Here is a 22,187-nt window from a genome sequence, read left to right as displayed (position 1 = left end):
CGCTTGGGTATAGGAAAAGCTTCTGGGGGCCCCGGGACCTCTAGGAACTTGTCCATTTTACATAATTTCTCTGGAATGACCAAATTCTCACAATCATCCAGAGTAGATAACACCTCCTTAAGCAGAGCGCGGAGATGTTCCAATTTAAATTTAAATGTAATCACATCAGGTTCAGCTTGTTGAGAAATTTTCCCTGAATCTGAAATTTCTCCCTCAGACAAAACCTCCCTGGCCCCCTCAGACTGGTGAAGGGGCACTTCAGAACCAATATCGTCAGCGTCCTCATGCTCTTCAGTATTTTCTAAAACAGAGCAGTCGCGCTTACGCTGATAAGTGGGCATTTTGGCTAAAATGTTTTTGATAGAATTATCCATTACAGCCGTTAATTGTTGCATAGTAAGGAGTATTGGCGCACTAGATGTACTAGGGGCCTCCTGAGTGGGCAAGACTGGTGTAGACGAAGGAGGAGATGATGCAGTACCATGCTTACTCCCCTCACTTGAGGAATCATCTTGGGCATCATTTTCTCTAAATTTTGTGTCACATAAATCACATCTATTTAAATGAGAAGGAACCTTGGCTTCCCCACATTCAGAACACAGTCTATCTGGTAGATCAGACATGTTAAACAGGCATAAACTTGATAACAAAGTACAAAAAACGTTTTAAAATAAAACCGTTACTGTCACTTTAAATTTTAAACTGAACACACTTTATTACTGCAATTGCGAAAAAGTATGAAGGAATTGTTCAAAATTCACCAAAATTTCACCACAGTGTCTTAAAGCCTTAAAAGTATTGCACACCAAATTTGGAAGCTTTAACCCTTAAAATAACGGAACCGGAGCCGTTTTTATCTTTAACCCCTTTACAGTCCCTGGTATCTGCTTTGCTGAGACCCAACCAAGCCCAAAGGGGAATACGATACCAAATGACGCCTTCAGAAAGTCTTTTCTATGTATCAGAGCTCCTCACACATGCGACTGCATGTCATGCTTCTCAAAAACAAGTGCGCAATACCGGCGCGAAAATGAGGCTCTGCCTATGATTAGGGAAAGCCCCTAGAGAATAAGGTGTCTAAAACAGTGCCTGCCGATATTATTTTACAAAATACCCAGATTAAAATGATTCCTCAAGGCTAAATATGTGAATATATGAATCGATTTAGCCCAGAAAATGTCTACAGTCTTAAAAAGCCCTTGTGAAGCCCTTATTTACTGTCTAAATAAAAATGGCTTACCGGATCCCATAGGGAAAATGACAGCTTCCAGCATTACATCGTCTTGTTAGAATGTGTCATACCTCAAGCAGCAAAAGTCTGCTCACTGTTCCCCCAACTGAAGTTAATTCCTCTCAACAGTCCTGTGTGGAACAGCCATCGATTTTAGTAACGGTTGCTAAAATCATTTTCCTCTTACAAACAGAAATCTTCATCTCTTTTCTGTTTCAGAGTAAATAGTACATACCAGCACTATTTTAAAATAACAAACTCTTGATTGAATAATAAAAACTACAGTTAAACACTAAAAAACTCTAAGCCATCTCCGTGGAGATGTTGCCTGTACAACGGCAAAGAGAATGACTGGGGTAGGCGGAGCCTAGGAGGGATCATGTGACCAGCTTTGCTGGGCTCTTTGCCATTTCCTGTTGGGGAAGAGAATATCCCACAAGTAAGGATGACGCCGTGGACCGGACACACCTATGTTGGAGAAAAGGTCAGTTCAATTTTCTTTCCCCCTTGTGTCATGTGACAGCCAGCAGCCAATCACAAACACATTTGAGTACTAAGTTCTTGTGCATTCTCAGTAGGAGCTGCTGCCTCAGAAAGTGTGCATATAAAGACTGTGCTCTAGATGAATGAAAGTTTAATTTTGACTTTACTTTCCCTTTAAATTAGATGGATTATGTTGAATGTAAAAATAGTACATTGAGCAGAAGAGGGAACAACGTATCCAAAGATTCACAGCAGAGTTTAATAAACCAAAAATTTCACACGTACAATTGCACTTACTAGATGACTTTGCAAATGCAATCACTACTGCTCAATAGTGCACATGAAACGTGCACGCTCCTGAGCTGACCTAGGTATGCTCTTCCACAAAGGATACCAACACACCAAAGTCAATTTGATAATAGAAGTAAATAAGAAAGTCTGCACCAGGCAAGTTTAATTTTGACTTTCATGTCCCTTTAAGCATTATACCACTTACAGTGATTGGATGTAATGTGCAAAGAAGAGACAATACACACAAAAAAACCCCAATAAAAACAAATGGATTTAAGAGTTGATTTTACAGCTAAAACAAAACAATTCACTCAAATGATGTGTTAATACTAACCTGTATTAATAATACATCTTTTAACCCTAGGGGGCATAGAAATACATATCACAGGGCTGTATTATGGTGTAGCCCCTGGGCCCGTCATGTGACAAAACACACATACAAAGCACAGAAATAAACTTATAAATGGTCATTGGTTCCGATTGGTTATATTAAATGATATAGTGGTAATACAGTACATGGTCTTTTCTTTATACAGTAAATAGAAAGTATTTAGCATTTAGTGCAATGCTGACACCTTCAGGTAGACAAACAGTACTGCAAGTCACTAAGGAACTTACCCTAGCACAGTGGGAATGGTAGGTCCAGGCCCATTGCCTTTCAACTCCTTCACATTCACAACTTGGGGAACAGTCTGTAAGGTGGATTCAGTAAGGGGCGCTGCAGGGTGACAAACGGAACCAATAAGCAAAGACAAAAGCTACATTTTAAAAGTCATATTGTAGATACAGACAAGAGATTACCTGGGACCTGAGAGGCCATCTGTCTCCTCAGAGCAGCAGCACCAGCAGCTTGGGTGGCAGCAACAGTAGGCGCCCCATGTTTCACAGTTTTTGTTGCGAGCATGGTGCTGTCTGCTCCTTGGGGAATCACTCTGATTGACTGGGCAGAAGGAGCGGCTAAAAATCAATAAAAGATAATCAGAACCTTTCTGAAATTAAAATGACCATTTATTTTTTTAATGGAGATGTGACAAGGACTTACGTGTACTGCTTATAGGGCCAGGTCCCAACTGGGGTTTTCCAAACGATGGAGAAACAAAGTTGGGCTGTATTGATACAGTACGGGCCACAGGTGCATGTCGTGGGACTCTGACAGTAGACGGTTCTGGGGGAGGAGTCTCTTGTCTCTCTATCTCCTGTGGTGCTACTCGCCGGTCATCGGTATCAGCAGCCTCGGACAAGGAAGATGTGTAGCTCACGTCATCTAAATCTTCATAATAGCTGGGGGCCAAAAATGATGAACGGGAAAGGCAAGCTATAAGAGAAAAAAACTGCAATTGTCAAATAACTTATTTAGGCAAGCTCCTACATGTACTGCTGTGTCTAGCCAATACATTTTATGTAAGAAATTGTCAGAGAGACGACACTCTAATGCTTGAATCAGCTGTGTGGCTGATGTTTGCATAAGAACACAACCTTGGAAAACAAGCTCCAACCATACGATCTTCATACGCTATACATGCCGGTGATTAAAGGTATGAAACAGAGTAAAGCCAGAATGTCATAACATACAAAGGGTTTCTGCATAAGCAGTTTACTACCCATAACTCACTGCGGACAATACATGTACATAAAGTATGTAAGCTGGAACGCTGCACTCAGCATAGCTGTCTATCAGCTCATAAAATTCACCCAGTTAAATCCAAAGATGATAGTGTGAGCATTGTGTGAGTCTTGATGTAATCAGATCACTGATGTGGAAAACAGTTTCTGGGATGTGTATATGAACTTTTATTTTCTGTTCCTGAAATATACTTGGTGTCAACTACAGACCTTAAGAGCAATCGGTGCTGCGGTCAAACATTGACATCCTTTCACATAGCCCACTATCCATCACGTGACACAATTCTGGCCGATAAAGCTAATGGGTCTGTCCCTCAAGACCACAGATGGGAAACCTTTGCCCTCCAGATGCTTCAGAAATACATTTCCCATGATGCTCAAGTGGACTTCAGAGTGCCTAAGCATCATGGGTAATGTAGTTTTGAAACATCAGGAGTGCCAAGGTTCCCCATCCCTGCTCTAGACGGAACAATCTCTGAACAAACAGAGTTTCAAGAGGTATGGACTGAGGTATAGTAGATTGGCTTATGCTAGCCTCAACAAGGTGTTTTTCTGTTCATTAAAGAGACAGTCTAGTCAAAATTATACTTTCATGATTCAGATAGGGCATTCAATTTTAAACAACTTTCCAATTTACTTTCATCATCAAATTAGCTTTGTTTTCTTGGTATTCTTTGTTGAAAGCTAAATCTAGGTAGGCCCATATGCTAATTTCTAAGCACATCAGTGTGACTGTGATTATAGTGGTATATCCACTTGAGGACTTTATAACAGGATCGTTTTATGTCTTACACAATTGCACATTTTGGATAGCTTAGTATATATATATATTTCTTACCACTGGGATTTGGGAGGGGTGTGTTTATATTTGTTTACCTGATATACGAATACTGCTTGTAGTACGATTGGCCAATAAAGCTTTTTTTAGTATAAGAGTGCTGAATTCACTCACTTTATCAGGATTGTGAATAAATCCTGATTAAATCTGTGTTTTTATTTTATATTTTTTGAGGGTCTGCACCAATATTATAAAATATAACAAGAATAATTGTGTGTCTCCTTTCCAAAAAGTATTTTAACTATGTAGACCACCACCTATCCTAGAGACATTTCACTCAATATCCCCATTTTCTATTACTTAAAAGTATCTCTCAATGTGTGTTCTCCTTTTAAAAACACATTTATCAAGGTTTTTAGGTTAAACAAAAAAACATGCACAATTAGTTTTAAGCAACAATAATTTACAATTTAAAAATCTCAAACAAGCGGATACCTCTTTTGAAGGATATCATGTGCTGCATTACCTGGTGCAAGTGATCTGACTGGGGGAGTCTTCCTTTTGGTTAGAAAATTTCTCAGCTGGCTTTGCTTCACAGAAGAGAGTTTTGCTTTAAATAAAAAAAACAAAAAAACAAACCGCATTGGTAAATCAAAAAACCATAATTTATGTTAACTAGATAAATCGCTTTCCTTCCAAATAGGGAGAGTCCACGGCTTCGTTCCTTACTGTTGGGAAATACAACAACTGGCCACCAGGAGGAGGCAAAGACACCCCAGCCAAAGGCTTAAATATCCCTCCCACTTCCTCATTACCCCAGTCATTCTGTTGAGGGAACAAGGAAAAGTAAGAGAAACATCAGGGTATAAATGGTACCAGAAGAATAAAAATAAATAATAGGGAACCGCCCATAGACAAGAAAAAACGGGCGGGGGCCTTGGACTCTACCTATCCGGAAAGAAAGGAATTTATCTGGTAAGCATAAATTATGTTTTCCTTCCTAAGATAGGGAGAGTGCACGGCTTCATTCCTTACTGTTGGGAAAACTATACCCAAGCTCCAGAGGACACTGAATTACTAACGGGAGGTAACAAAAAGGAAGAGGCGGACCCTATTCTGAGGGCACCACAGCCTGCAAAACTTTTCTCCCGAAAGCTGCTTTAGCCAAAGCAAAAACATCAAACTTGTAAAATTTTGAAAAGGTTTGTAAAGGAGGACCAGGTAGCCGCCTTACAAATCTGATCCATAGAGGCATCGTTCTTAAAGGCCCAAGAGGAAGCCACTGATCTAGTGAAATGAGTCATCCTCGTAAGCGAAGCAGATGACACTCCTTAACAAAAAAAGATAGGGAAGTCGAAGTAGCCTTCTGTCCCTTACTCTTCCCCGAATAGACAACAAACAAAGAGGAAGATTGTCTAAACTCCTTAGTAGCCTGAAGATAGAACTTCAAGGTGCGAACCACATCCAAATTGTGAAGTAAGCGTTCCTTCGATGAAGAAGGATTAGGACACAAGGAAGGAACCACAATCTGCTGATTGATGTTGCGATCTGACACAACCTGGGGAAGAAAACCTAATTTAATACGTAAAACTGCCTTATCTGCATGAAAAATAAGATAAGGGGGCTCTCACATTGCAAAGCAGAGATCTCAGAAACTCTGCGGGCAGAGGCAAAAGTCAATAAAAAGAGAACATTCCAAGATAACAATTTAATGTCAACCAAATGCAGAGGCTCAAACGGAACCTGTTGCAAAACCCAAGGAACAAGATTTAGGGTCCAAGGAGGAGCCCCAGATCTAAACACAAGTCTGATCCTGATCAGAGCCTTAACAAAAGGACTGCACGTCTGGAAGCTCAGCCAGTCCCTTGTGCAATAAAACCGACAGGGCCGAAATCTGTCTCCTCAGGAAACTAGCAGAAAGGCCCTTTTCCAGCACACCCTGGAGAAAAGATAAGATCCTGGCAACCTTAACTCTGTGCCAGGAAAAACCACACTCTTCACACCAGAATAAGTAGGTCCTCCACACATTGCGGTAGATATGCTGAGTAACTGGTTTACGAGCTTGAATAAAAGAGTATCAATGATACTCTCAGAGAAACCTCTCTTGGCTAAGACTAAGCGTTCAATATCCACACAGTCATCCTCATATAATCTAGATTTTGATGAACAAATGGACCTTGTATCAGCAGGTCTCTGCAGCAAGGTAACTTTCACGGAGGAGATGAGGACATCCCCACTAGATCCGCGAACCACGTCCTTCATGGCCACGATGGAGCAATCAGGATTATTGATACCCGCTCCTGCTTGATGCGGGCCACCACTCGAGGAAGAAGCGGTAATGGAGGAAAAAGATATACAAGTTTGAACCTCCAGGGCACTGCTAGTGCATCTATTAGATCCGCTTGATGATCCCTCGACCCATACCAGCTTGGTATTGAGACAGGACGCCATAAGATCTATCTCCGGCGTCCCCCACTTGCTGCATATCTCTGCAAACACCTCGGGATGGAGAGACCATTCCCCTGGATGGAAGGATTGCCTGTTGAGTAAATCCGCTTCCCAGTTGTCCACACCCAGAATGTGGATCCCTGACAGCGAACAGGTGTGGGCCTTGAAAAAGACTGAGAAGGGACTCTGAGAATTCTTCTGCAAGACAAAAGGATGGTGCTTGCACAAGAATATCATCCAAGTATGGGGCTATAGCAATACCCCGAGTTCTGGCAACGACTAGAAGAGCGCCCAGAACCTTCGTAAAGATACTTGGAGCAGTAGTTAGACCAAATGGAAGGGCAATGAACTGGAAGTGCTGGTCCAGGAATGCAAACCTCAGGAACTGAAAGTGTTCCCTGTGGAATGGAACATGAAGGTAAAAGTCCTTCAGATCTATAGTGGTCATAAACTGGCCTTCCTGAAATAAAGGAAGGATGGCCCTTATCGTCTCCATATTGAAGGAAGGGTATTTAAGCACTTTAGGTCCAGAATTGGGCGGAAAGTTCTCTCCTTTGGGACCACGAAAAAGTTTGAATAAAACCCCAAACCTCTTTCTTCGATAGGCACCAGGACAACAACTCCTAAGGAGGATAGATTCCGAACACACCCTAGAAAGGCATCCTTCTTTTCTGGTCTGGTAGACAGATCGAGAGAAGGAATCTGCCCCTTGGCGGATGAGATTTGAAGCCCAAGTTGTATCCCTGAGATACCACCTCCAGGCAAGACGGATCCTGTACGTCCTTGAACCAGGCGTCTGAAAAAACAGACAGTCTGCCCCCTACATGATCCAATCCCGGTTCAGGGGGCCACCACACCCCTTCATGCCGATTTGTTTTTGGTGGGCTTTTTATTCTGCTTGGATTTATTCCAGGACTGAACCGGCTTCCAGGTACTCTTGGGTTGCTCGAGCTTGGAGGAGGATTGTTGTCTTTGGGATTTGTCAGAACGAAAGAAACGAAAATTAGAAGATTGTCGTCCCTTAGACTTGTTCTTCTTATCTTGCGGTAGGAAGGCACCCTTACCTCCAGTAACCATAGAAATAATGTAGTCCAAGCCTGGACCAAATAAAATCTTTCCCTTGAAGGGAAGAGAAAGGAGTCTGGACTTAGACGTAATTTCCGCAGACCAAGACTTCAACCAGAGCGCCCGGCGGGCTAGAACCGCAAAGCCAGAGGCCTTTGCATTTAGGTGAATAATTTGCATGTTCGCATCACAGATAAGAATTAGCGATTCTCAGAGCTTTAAGCCTGTCTTGAATATTCTCGAGGGGAGACTTCACCTCAATGAGTTTCGACAAAACAGTAGGTAGCCACTCCAGTAACCGCGGCAACTGCAGCCGCCGGTTGAAACAAAAATCCGGTATGTTGAAACATCCTTCTCAGAAAGGTTTCCATTTTCTTATCCATCGGCTCTCTGAACAAAGAACTATCCTCAAGAGGTATAGTACTACATTTAGCGAGCGTAGAGATAGCACTATCCACCTTAGGAATTGAGCCCCACAAATCCAGTTGAGAGTCCAGGACCAACTTTTTAAAAGAAGACGAGGGGGAAAAGGAAGAACCAATTCTTTCCCATTTGTTCTTAATAATGTTCGCCATCTTAACCGGCACAGGAAAAGTCAAAAGGAACTTTCCTGTCTTCGTAAACTCTGTCTTATTAGGGTATCATAGGTTCTTCAGGCAGCGCGGTCTCTGGAACCTCTAACGTAGACAGAACCTCCTTTAATAAAAAACACAAGTGCTCAATTTGAAATCTAAAAGGATGGTTCCGCCACAGCAGGAGTCTTAAACCCTAAGGACTCCGACCCAGAAAGTTCACCGGTTAACTCATCGGATTAACTGGGACATAATAGCTAAATCCAATAAATATTTAGATGACTCCAGGTCAGGAGAGCTATGTTTAACCTTTCTCTTGCGTTTGTTACAGCGAAGTAATGCACTAAGGGCCGTAGACACCGCCATTTGTAACTGCGTGGCAAAGTCTGCAGGAAGAAGGCCCCCTCTGGATGGAGGATTAGATGTGCTATGGGGAACTGCATGTGGAGTGGACAATGTAGCAAGGGTAGTAATCTCACGGGACGCCGAGTCCTGAGAGGTAGACGGCTCAGAGGGACTAAGAGCCTTAGCAGGCTTGTCTCCCTTCTTAGACTTTATAATGATGTTAAGGCATGTGGAACATAATTGAGTGGGCGGGAAAACTACAGAAGGAGTACCTTCTAACATGTCAGAGCCCTCCATGGCTCAGGTTATACCCACAGGAGGACACAAATAAAAACGTGTTTTATTATAGAAAACTGCAACTTTACTCCCAATGGCTGGGGCACTCACCACCTCCTAGACCCAGACAATTAACAGAGGAAACTCTCTCCTCAGGTTCAAGTCTCAGCCAGAATGGAGGAAATGAACATAGACCACACCCGGTCACATGGAGTGCAAGACAGTACTTTCCCGGTTATTACAAGTATAGCAAGTAATAGGAGCTGTGCAACACTTTCAAAAACGAAAGTGAAACCGGTTTGTTCCAGCCAAAAACACAGTCTATCAGCCCAGGAAAAATCACACAAAGCAGCATATAAATAATTAATACACTGATTAATTAACCCCAACTGTTCAATAAACCCCCTTCAGAGGATATTAAGCCTAGATCCTATCAAGGTATAAAGGAGCCACACTGTAATCCTGTTATTGCGTTTTATGTGTAAAAATTGAAACAATCTTACCTCCAGGATCCATGCTGTGGAACAGAACACAGCCTCTCAAGTGTGACAGTCTTATAGCAGCGCTCCTGACAAGGACTTGAGTGAGAGAAAGCAGGCAGTTAAACTCGTCAAATCTGATTGCTTAGGAGCTGTTAGCAGTAGTCTGGATGGTTTCGCAGAAAAAGGAAATTTATGCTTACCTGATAAATGTATTTCTTTTTCGATACGATGAGTCCACGGATTTCATCTTTACTTGTGGGATATCGCCTCCTGGTCAGCAGGAGGAGGCAAAGAGCACCACAGCAGAGCTGTATAAATAGCTCCTCCCTTCCCTCCCAACCCAGTCATTCGACCGAAGTTAGGAAGAGAAAGGAAAAGCCAAGGTGCGGAGGTGTCTGAAGTTTAACAAAAATTAAATAACCTGTCTAATAGAACAGGGCGGGCCGTGGACTCATCGTATCGAAAAATAAATTTATCAGGTAAGCATAAATTTCCTTTTCTTTTACAAGATATGATGAGTCCACGGATTTCATCCTTATTTGTGGGATACAATACCAAAGCTATAGTACACGGATGAAACAGGAGGGACAAGACAGGGAACCTAAACGGAAGGCACCACTGCTTGAAGAATTCTCCTCCCAAAAACAGCCTCAGTTGAGGCAAAGACATCAAATTTGTAAAATTTGGAAAAAGTGTGAAGAAACGACCAAGTCGCAGCCTTGCAAATCTGTTCAAGAGAAGCATCATTGTTTGAATGCCCATGATGAAGTAACAGCCCTAGTGGAATGAGCTGTAATCCGTACAGGAGGCTGCTGACCAGCAGTCGCATACGCAAAACGGATGACTCTCTTCAGCCAAAAAGACAGAGAGGTAGCCGTAGCTTTCTGACCCCTACGTCTCTCCGAAAAAATAACAAAGAAGATTATTGTCGAAAATCCTTAGTCGCTTGGAAGCAGAACTTTAAAGCACGAACCACATCTAAATTGGTTCAACAGACGTTCCTTCTGAGAAGGAGGATTAGGACACAAGGAAGGAATGACAATCTCCTGATTAATATTCCGGTTCAAAACAACCTTAGGGAAAGACCCAGGTCTAGAACGTAACACCACCTTATCCGAATGAAAAAGAAGGTAAGGGGAATTATATTGTAATGCCGAAAACTCAGATACTCTTCGAGCAGAAGAAATAGCAACCAGAAATAAAAATTTCTACGGAATGCAGAGGTTCAAACGGAACCCCTTGAAGAACTCCAAGAACTAAATTTAAACTCCAAGGAGGAGCAATCGGTCTAAACACAAATCTGATTCTAGTCAGAGCCTGACAAAAGAATGTACATCTGGAACATCTGCCAACTGCTTATGTAACAAAATAGATAAAGCAGAGACCTGTCCCGTTAAGGAACTGGCTTAAAACACTTCCTCCAATCCTTCTTGGAGAAAAGACAAAAATCCTGCCGGAATCAAGGTATCTATGACCGAATCAGAAAAACCTTGCTTGAATAAAATGAAGCGTTCAATCTCCAAGCAGTCAGCTGCAGAGACACTAGATTCGGAAAATGGAAGGGACCCCGAATGAGAAGGTCCTTCCTCAATGGAAGCTGCCACAGTGGTCGAGATGACATGTCCACCAAATCGGTATACCAAATCCTGCGAGGCCACGCAAGGGCAAAGAGGATCACCGATGCTCTCTCCTGTTTGACTCGAGCAATCACCCGGGGAAGGAGAGCAAACTGAGGGAATACATATGCTAGGCTGAAAGACCAAGGAACTGCCAAGGCAGCCACCAGCTCGGGCCGGAATTCTTGGACCCGTATCTCGGAAGTTTGGCATTCCGACGAGACGCCATAAAATCCAACTCCTGCTGACCCCATCTGAGAATCAGGTTTGAAAACATTTCCGGATGGAGTTCCCACTCTCCCAGATGAAAGGTCTGCCTGCTCAAAAAAAATCTGTCTCCCAGTTGATCACTCCTGGGATGTAGATCGCCGACAGATGGCAAGAGTGAGCCTCCGCCCACTGATTATATTAGCCACCGCAGTCATCGCAAAGGAATTCCTTGTTCCTCGATGATTGATGTAAGCCTCTGTTGTTATGTTGTCCGACTGGAATCTGAAGAATTTATCCGAAGCCAACTGAGGTCAGAACCGAAGCGCATGGAATATCGCCCTCAACTCTAGGATGTTGATGGGAAAAAGAGATTCTGCTTGAGTCCATACTCTCTAACTAACACAAGCAAAGAGAATGACTGGGTTGGGAGGGAAGGGAGGAGCTATTTATACAGCTCTGCTGTGGTGCTCTTTGCCTCCTCCTGCTGACCAGGAGGCGATATCCCACATATAAGGATGAAATCCGTGGACTCATCGTATCTTGAAAAAGTAAACTTTCCCTGCATTTCAAACTCAAACTTTCATCAATACTCTCACTGAGAGGTTGACATGACTACTTAAAACTCCAGTCCTATCTCGAAGGGCAGATACCCTTTTTCAGGACTCTCTGAATTTTCTGATACTTATCTGCCACCTCCTAATGTGACGAAAGGCAAAGAATGACTGGGGTGAGGAAGTGGGAGGGATATTTAAGCCTTTGGCTGGGGTGTCTTTGCCTCCTCCTGGGGGCTAGGCGTTGTATTTTGCAACAGTAGGGAATGAAGCCGTGGACTCTCCCTATCTTAGGAAGGAAAATTACTTATACATGACCTAGTAAATAATGCAGAATGGATTATAATCCATGAGCAAATATTTATGAAACAAGGTTAGTATGCCCATGGAGCAAATAATATATAGGCCATAACCGTGTCTGTTAGAACAATTTAGAAGATAAATATGAGGATTTTACATTTACTATTGGACAATTCAATCTTTCTAAAAGAGAGGAATGAAATAAATGTAAACAATTTAAAGGACATTTAAAGTCCATGGTCATGAGAAGTAGAAGCAGATAATGCCTAGAGTGTACATAGGAAATAAATTTAGGAGGGGCAGAAACAATAAACAGAAATATTATGTACGTGGTTCTATAAAACAGTAGTTTATTACAGACTAACCAGCATGCTGGAATATCGATACTTACGGGGCACTTTAGGCAAGGGTTTACTTTGTGCCTCAATAGTAGTTTTGGACAAAGCATTTCGCAAACTTTCTAACTCCACTTCAAAACTGCTAAAGCAAATGAGAAAAGAATAAATGTTATTTCTTTTTAGCAATTGTATGGCAGTGGAATTATATTTTGTTACATATCATATGAAATGAAAATGCTACATAAAAACAGAGAAAAAATGGTTTTGATTTACCCTTATCTGTAGTTTTGGAATTTCAAAAGTAATGTACAGACATTAAGATTAAACACATGCTTACTTTTTGCTGCTGGACTCCTCTATCGGCGTGTTCCACTGAGAGGTCTGGTTGTACAAGCGCAGCTTCTGCAGGCTGTCTACCAGTTGGTTCAGACGTCGTTTCTGCTGGTTGATGATCTCGAGATTATTAGCTAAAGTGTTAAACAAAGTCTCACGCTCTGGAACTACCAGGCCCCTGTAAGTAAGATAACCACACAAGCACATCAGCAAGCATAGGATGTAGATCTACATACACACAGGCAACTTGTGTGGACTACTCCATTAGCAAGAGTTAATCTCACCCCTCTGCTCACCAGGCTCCTCCAGCAGCAGAATATAAAGCTCTTTCTTTGTTTTCTAATATGGAAGAGGCAACAAATGCAGGAATGTTTTGGGAAGGAAGCTGCCATACGCACATGCTCTCACTTGGTAGAAAGCACTGCACATGCACAGATGGGCCTGAGCATTACTGACAATATCATGTGTGACAGTCTGGCCCATCCATCACATGTCACTAGAGGTGCATGCACTTTATATACCATTTTCAAACTGCAGTTCTTCTCTTGCCCTGGCTTGTGGAATTTTATATGCCCTAAAGTGAGGACAATTGGAATATATATATATATATATATGGTCAGGGAGTTCTCAAGCCATAAAAGTGACTCTGTCACTGAATGGGGTTAAATGTCGGTCTTTTAAATAAATAATAATAAAAAAAACTGTGTGCGTTTAAAGGGACACTGAACCGAAATTGTTTTCTTTCGTGATTCAGATAGAGCATGCAATTTTAAGCAACTTTCTAATTTTCTTTATTCTCTTGGTATCTTTATTTGAAAAGCAAGAATGAAAGTTTAGATGCCGGCCCATTTTTGGTGAACAACCTGGGTTGTTCTCGCCGATTGGTGGAAGATGCCTTCTTTTTCAAATAAAGATACCAAGAGAATGAAGAAAAATTGATAATAGGAGTAAATTAGAAAGTGGCTTAAAATTGCATGCTCTATCTGAATCACAAAAGAAAAAATGTGGGTTCAGTGTCCCTTTAAGTACAAAAACATTTGTTATATTAAAGACAGACTTCTCAATGTCCATTATATCGCCATATATAGAGCACTGTCAAGATTTTCCCGACTCACTTTTGTTTTTTCCTCTCTTGCAAGTACCGATCCCACTCCAAATCTAATACATCATTAACATCCTGAACAGCAAACTTCACGTACTGGTGCAACCTGCGGATCTCCTGGCAAACAGGCAGACAAACAAAATGCACGTTTATTAATATAAATTATCTGTGATCATCTGTAACTGTTATCTGTGGCTCAGAACAGCAAGTCCCTTATCTAACGGTACCTGCATCTGCGCCTCGCTCTTAGGGTCCAGCGGTTTCTTATATAGGAGATGCCGGTACCTAGAATCTTGTTTCCGTTCGTTCTCTTCTCTGGCGCCTTGCACGCTGGCAAACGACTCGAGGATGGAGGTTTTTAGAGTGCCGACATCTCCATGAAGAGACTTTTAAACACAAAGAGAAAGATTGTTCTGCATATCCCAGTTCTGATCTACATATCGCTGCTTGTGCCCTAGTTATCTGCAGTTACTGTGTTGTGCTCCATATGTCCCCTGGAGCACACTTGCCCACCACTTCACGGTACATAAATGGCCCCTCAAATGCCACCTTATAAAATTCATGCTCAATGCCAAGAATGTATATGTACATTTATTCCATAAATGATTTCTTTTTTCCCAAATGTAACACAATATCTGTGTGTCTTGGCTGCCACATGGGTTGATAGTGTGTGTATACGAATATTCTTTTTTTCTATAATAACTTGTTATATTGTTATCATTCAGCCTCCCCCACTTGTAATACTTTCCCTACTTATGTTGTGGTATTAACACAATCTAGGCTGAACAAGTCACTATATGTTTGTTCTATCACTTAAAGGGACGTTAAGCGGATGCCGCTTTTACTAAGTGGTCTCACAATTTTTATTTATAACTGTCTCTAACTCGCTTCAATAGAGGAAATAAGGTAAGAGAAATTAAAGTTACAAAATGGCAACACACATCACTTTATGGAGACTAAATAGTTACCCTTATTTCTTCAATAAACAACTAATATAATGAAAAAATGATTATCCTCAGTCTAATCTTGGCTAAGAATACATCATATCTAGTGTTTATTTAGTAGTTCTCGTCTTTTTAACTTTTCCTCTCTAAATGAAAAATGACATCTAGTAAAAGCTAAAAAGCATGTAGTTATCTTGTGAGACTGAGCACTGTACTCTTATAGATAAATCAGAGAAATTGAGGATTATCCAGTACAGAGATAATTAACCCTAGCAAAACTGAGGCTAAATAGTAATTAAAAACTTAAAACGAACAATAAACACTTGACTGCTAAAAATCATTAAAACCAACTTCTGAGTAATAATAAAAAACGGAGTACAGTTCTTTACGCTGTAAGTTCAGCTTACCCCAAACATTACAAAAAATTTTTTTCTCTTAGAATACTTATCCAGGGCTTGATGCGGCTATGTATGCCGCCATATTGTAACAGCACAGGAGTCACATGACACGTACTTCATATCTCCCTATAATGTATGCATATAGGAAGCCCAGCTGTAGCACTCACTGTTATGTAGACAGAGCTTGTGCTGCAGTTTATGTTAAGAATCTGTTGCTGAAATACATTTTATTAACATGCTTTCTATGTAAAAAAGTTTACTGCTTAAATCCTAAGCTGTGTGAATGCACGGCACCCGGCAGGGTTAGAAATGTAAACAAGCAGTTCCGGTCTGGAGAGGGAGGGGGGGAGAGACTCCAGTCCGTGGAATAAAACAGGCTGAATAACTCATGCTGCATATACTTTTACAGTAGTATATATGTAATGTAGATGTATGAAAATAAAACTAAAAATTGTATTGAACAAATCTTTAGGTAGAAGTATATGCAGCATAGGTAATTGAGCCCGTTCTCTTCCACGGACTGGAGTCTCTCTCCCCCCACCCTCTCCAGACCGGAGCTGCTTGTTTACATTTAAAATCCTGCCAGGTGCCGTGCATTCACACAGCTTAGGAATGTTAAAGAAAGGTAACGTTTAAGCAGTAAACTTTTTTTTACATAGAAAGCATGTTAATAAAATGTATTCCAGCAACAGATTCTTATAGGGACAGTATACACATTTTCATATAACTGCATGTAATAGACACTACTATAAAGAATAAGATGCACAGATACGGATATAAAAATCCAGTATAAAACCGTTTAAAAACTTACTTAGAAGCTCTCAGTTTAGCTCTGTTGAAAAGGTAGCTGGAAAGCCCACTGCAAGTGGCAAATAAGACACTCCCCCCTCCCCCTTCTTTTGCATATGAAAAGACCCTTTACACAAACAGGAGCAAGCTGGAGAAGGTAGCTGACGGTATTCACATAAAACTTTGGGGCTTGGTTAGGAAAATGAGTGCATAATGTCCCTTTAAGATAAACTGCAGCACAAGCTCTGTCTACATAACAGTGAGTACTACAGCTGGGCTTCCTATATGCATACATTATAGGGAAAATAAGCCATGCGTGTCATGTGACTCTGCATTGAGTCACATGACTGCTGTGCCCCAGTGTAACGTATGTTACAATATGGCACCATGCATGGGAAAATCAAGCACCTTATTAGCATTCATTTTTAAAGCAATCTTATTCAACACTTTGGGGTAAGCTGAAAAAATAAAGCAACATTTTAATTCATAAGAAAAACATAATTTATGCTTACCTGATAAATTTATTTCTCTTGTAGTGTATCCAGTCCACGGATCATCCATTACTTGTGGGATATTCTCCTTCCCAACAGGAAGTTGCAAGAGGATCACCCACAGCAGAGCTGCTATATAGCTCCTCCCCTAACTGCCATATCCAGTCATTCGACCGAAACAAGCCGAGAAAGGAGAAACCATAGGGTGCAGTGGTGACTGAAGTTTAATTAAAATTTAGACCTGCCTTAAAAGGACAGGGCGGGCCGTGGACTGGATACACTACAAGAGAAATAAATTTATCAGGTAAGCATAAATTATGTTTTCTCTTGTTAAGTGTATCCAGTCCACGGATCATCCATTACTTGTGGGATACCAATACCAAAGCTAAAGTACACGGATGATGGGAGGGACAAGGCAGGAACTTAAACGGAAGGAACCACTGCCTGTAGAACCTTTCTCCCAAAAACAGCCTCCGAAGAAGCAAAAGTATCAAATTTGTAAAATTTTGAAAAGGTATGAAGCGAAGACCAAGTCACAGCCTTGCAAATCTGTTCAACAGAGGCCTCATTTTTAAAGGCCCAGGTGGAAGCCACAGCTCTAGTAGAATGAGCTGTAATCCTTTCAGGGGGCTGCTGTCCAGCAGTCTTATATGCTAAATGGATTATACTCCGAAGCCAAAAAGAAAGAGAGGTTGCCGAGGCCTTTTGACCTCTCCTCTGTCCAGAGTAAATAACAAACAGGTGAGATGTTTGGCAAAAATCTTTAGTAGCCTGCAAGTAAAACTTCAATGCACGGACTACGTCTAGATTATGCAAAAGACGTTCCTTCTTTGAAGAAGGATTAGGGCATAATGATGGAACAACAATCTCTTAATTGAAACCACCTTAGGTAAAAACCCAGGTTTTGTACGCAGAACTACTTTATCTGAATGAAAGATCAGATAAGGAGAATCACAATGTAAGGCAGATAACTCCGAGACTCTTCGAGCCGAGGAAATAGCCATCAGAAAAAGAACTTTCCATGATAGAAGTTTGATATCAATAGAATGAAGGGGTTCAAACGGAACCCCCTGAAGAACTTTAAGAACCAAGTTTAATCTCCATGGGGGAGCAACAGGTTTAAACACAGGCTTAATTCTAACTAAAGCCTGACAAAATGCCTGAACGTCTGGAACTTCTGCCAGACGCTTGTGTAAAAGAATAGACAGAGCAGAAATCTGTCCCTTTAAAGAACTAGCTGATAGTCCTTTGTCCAAACCCTCTTGGAGGAAGGACAATATCCTAGGAATCCTAACCCTACTCCATGAGTAATTCTTGGATTCACACCAATGAAGATATTTACGCCAAATCTTGTGGTACATTTTGCTGGTGACAGGCTTTCGTGCCTGTATTAAGGTATCAATTACTGACTCTGAGAAGCCACGCTTTGATAGGATCAAGCGTTCAATATCCATGCAGTCAGTCTCAGAGAAAGTAGATTCGGATGATTGAAAGGACCTTGTATTAGAAGGTCTTGTCTCAGAGGCAGAGTCCATGGTGGAAAGGATGACATGTCCACTAGGTCTGCATACCAGGTCCTGCGTGGCCACGCAGGCGCTATCAATATCACTGATGCTCTCTCCTGTTTGATTTTGGCAATCAGACGAGGGAGCAGAGGAAACGGTGGAAACACATAGGCCAGGTTGAAGAACCAAGGCGCTGCTAGAGCATCTATCAGTGCCGCTTCTGGGTCCCTGGACCTGGATCCGTAACAAGGAAGCTTGGCGTTCTGGCGAGACGCCATGAGATCCAGTTCTGGTTTGCCCCAACGGAGAACCAATTGAGCAAACACCTCCGGATGGAGTTCCCACTCCCCCGGATGAAAAGTCTGACGACTTAGAAAATCCGCCTCCCAGTTCTCTACCCCTGGGATATGAATCGCTGATAGGTGGCAAGAGTGAGTCTCTGCCCAGCGAATTATCTTGGAGACTTCTGACATCGCTAGGGAACTCCTGGTCCCCCCTTGATGGATGATGTAAGCCACAGTCGTGATGTTATCCGACTGAAATCTGATGAACCTCAGTGTTGCTAACTGAGGCCAAGCTAGAAGAGCATTGAATATTGCTCTTAACTCCAGAATATTTATTGGGAGGAGTTTCTCCTCCTGAGTCCATGAACCCTGAGCCTTCAGGGAGTTCCAGACTGCACCCCAACCTAGAAGGCTGGCGTCTGTTGTTACAATGGTCCAATCTGGCCTGCGAAAGGTCATACCTTTGGACAAATGGACCCGAAATAACCACCAGAGAAGAGTATCTCTGGTTTCCTGATCCAGATTTAGTAGAGGGGACAAATCTGTGTAATCCCCATTCCACTGACTGAGCATGCATAATTGCAGCGGTCTGAGATGCACGCGCGCAAATGGCACTATGTCCATCGCCGCTACCATTAAGCCGATTACTTCCATGCACTGAGCCACCGTGGGGCGCGGAATGGAGTGAAGAACACGGCAAGCATTTAGAAGTTTTGATAACCTGGACTCCGTCAGGTAAATTTTCATTTCTATAGAATCTATCAGAGTCCCTAGGAAGGAAACCCTTGTGAGAGGAGATAGAGAACTCTTTTCTTCGTTCACTTTCCACCCATGCGACCTCAGAAATGCCAGAACTATCTCTGCATGAGACTTGGCAATTTGAAAGCTTGACGCCTGTATCAGGATGTCGTCTAGGTAAGGAGCCACCGCTATGCCTCGCGGTCTTAGAACCGCCAGAAGTGAGCCCAGAACCTTTGTAAAAATTCTTGGGGCTGTAGCCAACCCGAATGGAAGAGCTACAAACTGGTAATGCCTGTCTAGAAAGGCAAACCTCAGGAACCGATGATGATTCTTGTGGATCGGAATGTGAAGGTAGGCATCCTTTAAGTCCACTGTGGTCATGTACTGACCCTCTTGGATCATGGGTAAAATGGTTCGAATAGTTTCCATCTTCTATAATACACCACTCTCCTCTTACTACGTCCATCTTTGTTGAGACTTGCAAGAGAATGACTGGATATGGCAGTTAGGGGAGGAGCTATATAGCAGCTCTGCTGTGGGTGATCCTCTTGCAACTTCTTGTTGGGAAGGAGAATATCCCACAAGTAATGGATGATCCGTGGACTGGATACACTTAACAAGAGAAACACTAGTTTTAATGATTTTTATCAGGTGTTAAGTGTCCCTTAAAGTTTTATTTCGTATTTTTTAAAAGTTTAAGGTACAAAAATTCACAGTCACATACCATCGTGTCCCAGCCAACCTGCCATCCGACAAGTTTTGCTTGCTGCTTTTTCAAAGCTAGCTGATAGATGAACTTTCTTTTAGAAAGCATCAAGCAAAACAGCAGATGGCAGGGACACAGCGGTATGTGACTGTGAAAATTTGTACCTTGAAATTTTAAAAATACGAAATAAAGGGGTCTTAGGTCCGTCTACCTGAAGTATGTGAGATTTTCGGCACCATTGAAGCGTCTTTTTCTTTTCTGTTTTTTATTAAAGTGCCATACAATAGGTTGAGATCTGTGCATATCCTAAAAGGGCTAATTAATTAAAAATAGTTTGCATTAAAAAAAAATTGTTTACAAATTGCTGGCAAATATTTTAAATCATTTTCAAAAATAAGCAAAAACACTTACTTAGCCATGCTATCTGGAGCACTGTACTCCACCCCCTGTATCAGTGTTTAGACGCAGGCATTGGTTTTAAACCGAGTTCACAGCTTCTAGGCAGCTCCAGCAAATAACCCCTCTTCACTTGTGCCATCTACCAAACCAATAGATATAGCTACAGCCATAAAAGGAATTGTTTGAGGGGAGTTAGAGCTTTACAATTCAGAAACTAAAAAGAAAGGGTTAATGGCGAGGCACTGCAGTATAAATATGCAGGTAAAGTAATTAAAGTACATATTATTATATTTTGTCTCTATCCCAACTTGTTGTATGTCCCTTTAATTCTCACTGTACTGGATAATCCTCAATATCTCTGATTAATATATTGATGCGGACTTGCTATATGCATACGTTTGGTATTATATGTGGCTTGGGATTGAACCACTGAGGAGGTATTCAGTGAATGAACTCTGTACAGGTGACTCTACTGTGGCAAAAATGTACTTGTATAGCACCAAAAGGTACCTCTGTTGTTTCCTTAATGTCAAGCACAAAGGCGTTAAGGTTTTCGGTCTCTGTCCGCAGCTGTCGTTTCTCCTCTTCTTTGCCCAAAAAGAAATCGCTGTTGGCTGTGCTGTTCTTTAATTCGTTCATTTCCTTCTGGAAATGCGTTATCTGCGTGAAAATAAAACAAAACTTTACACAAATTAAAGGTCTATGAACCGTTTTGTTGTAGAGCATATTTCATTAAACATTTCTAATAGACTTACTAATTTATCTCAAATGGGACATCCAATGAAACAACTGTACCGTCTAAAATGTTATAGCTTGTCATGTGTCCCTGCAAAGGGTTTAAACTCTTCGGTAAATCACGCCTTATTTAGCAGGACACGGTTGGTCACCCATATAAGGAGCGGCAGTCGCACAACTCACCAATGCCTAGTTGTCTTTTGCTTGAAAGCTGTGAAATTTGTGGCAGACAAGCGAGACTGTACCCATGTGTTTAACACTTTGCAGGGATTAAACACATAGCACACTATGGTCAGTAATGTAAACATTGCATTAAACAGCTTTAAAATATCCCTTAAAATCAGGACTTTTTTTGGAAAATCTAGGAGCCAGGATACATACACACATATGTCCGGGGTTACTGTGTGAGTTGTTCCTTATCTTCAGGCACTGCAGTGTAGGCTGGGTGATGTGTATTACATTTTTACAAATAGCTACTTTGGTATTTGAAATAGCCGATTTTGCTGGTGGTTTCCCTACCTATTCTGAAAGTTTCTATACTAAAGTGTAGACTATAGAAAAGCTGTGTAAACACATCCAGCAAAAGAAATCACAATCCCTGTGGATTTCAAGCACTGTCCCTTTAAAAGCAGCGATCCTGCCTGTTGTTCACACCTATTACCAGTATTGCCATTGTTGTTAAATATTGTAGCATGAAGGTGCCGTTTTAGCGTTTCATAGATAGGGCATTAAATTAGATTAGCCATAAGCCTAACTGGCAACTTCATTCCTAGCAAACAACTGCATAAATGATGTAGAAGCTGCAGGATGAAAATATATTGTCATATTCCGGCATAGGCCAATGGTAAAGCAGTGCCAAGGCCTAGGAATCTGCCATAGGCAGCCTGGTGCGTGGGTGTGCCAAGCTTTACATTTCAGAGATTCTCAAATGTGCGTATTTACCTCCTCCTGTATGGCAGTAAGTACTGGATCCGAATCCTTCAATGGTTTAGTCTGATTCTGCAAGTAAGTGTTTGCCTGTGGCTAGGAGGGAAAAATAAAATGAGTGCGTTAGAACGTAAGGGCAAAGCCAAACAAAAAACAGATTAAAAAATCCAACAACACTGCAGGTCTTGACACCAAACAATCTTTTTGTAGGATTCCCAGCTTTG

General features: G+C 41.7%; 1 protein-coding gene across 6 annotated transcripts in view; it reads right to left on the bottom strand.

Moving 5' to 3' along the window:
* NUP214 (nucleoporin 214) overlaps positions 1 to 22,187 on the bottom strand; it is a 207,496-nt gene that overhangs the window by 121,876 nt on the left and 63,433 nt on the right. For 4 of the 6 annotated variants that reach the window (XM_053695786.1, XM_053695791.1, XM_053695788.1 and 1 more), the window contains exons 15-24: positions 21,979 to 22,059; positions 20,812 to 20,961; positions 14,272 to 14,430; positions 14,058 to 14,161; positions 12,947 to 13,120; positions 12,663 to 12,751; positions 4,933 to 5,016; positions 3,048 to 3,320; positions 2,807 to 2,962; positions 2,624 to 2,723 (exon numbers count right to left, since the gene is read on the bottom strand). In XM_053695786.1, the coding sequence (XP_053551761.1) occupies positions 2,624 to 2,723; positions 2,807 to 2,962; positions 3,048 to 3,320; positions 4,933 to 5,016; positions 12,663 to 12,751; positions 12,947 to 13,120; positions 14,058 to 14,161; positions 14,272 to 14,430; positions 20,812 to 20,961; positions 21,979 to 22,059 (1,370 nt within the window). The remainder of the gene's footprint in view (positions 1 to 2,623; positions 2,724 to 2,806; positions 2,963 to 3,047; positions 3,321 to 4,932; positions 5,017 to 12,662; positions 12,752 to 12,946; positions 13,121 to 14,057; positions 14,162 to 14,271; positions 14,431 to 20,811; positions 20,962 to 21,978; positions 22,060 to 22,187) is intronic. The other 2 variants (XM_053695787.1, XM_053695792.1) reach the window with 1 other exon arrangement.

The sequence above is a fragment of the Bombina bombina genome, chromosome 12, assembly GCF_027579735.1.
Source record: "Bombina bombina isolate aBomBom1 chromosome 12, aBomBom1.pri, whole genome shotgun sequence".
NCBI lineage: Eukaryota > Metazoa > Chordata > Amphibia > Anura > Bombinatoridae > Bombina > Bombina bombina.
The sequence above is the reverse complement of the archived record's forward strand: the minus strand, read 5'-3'. Positions and strand labels throughout refer to the sequence as shown.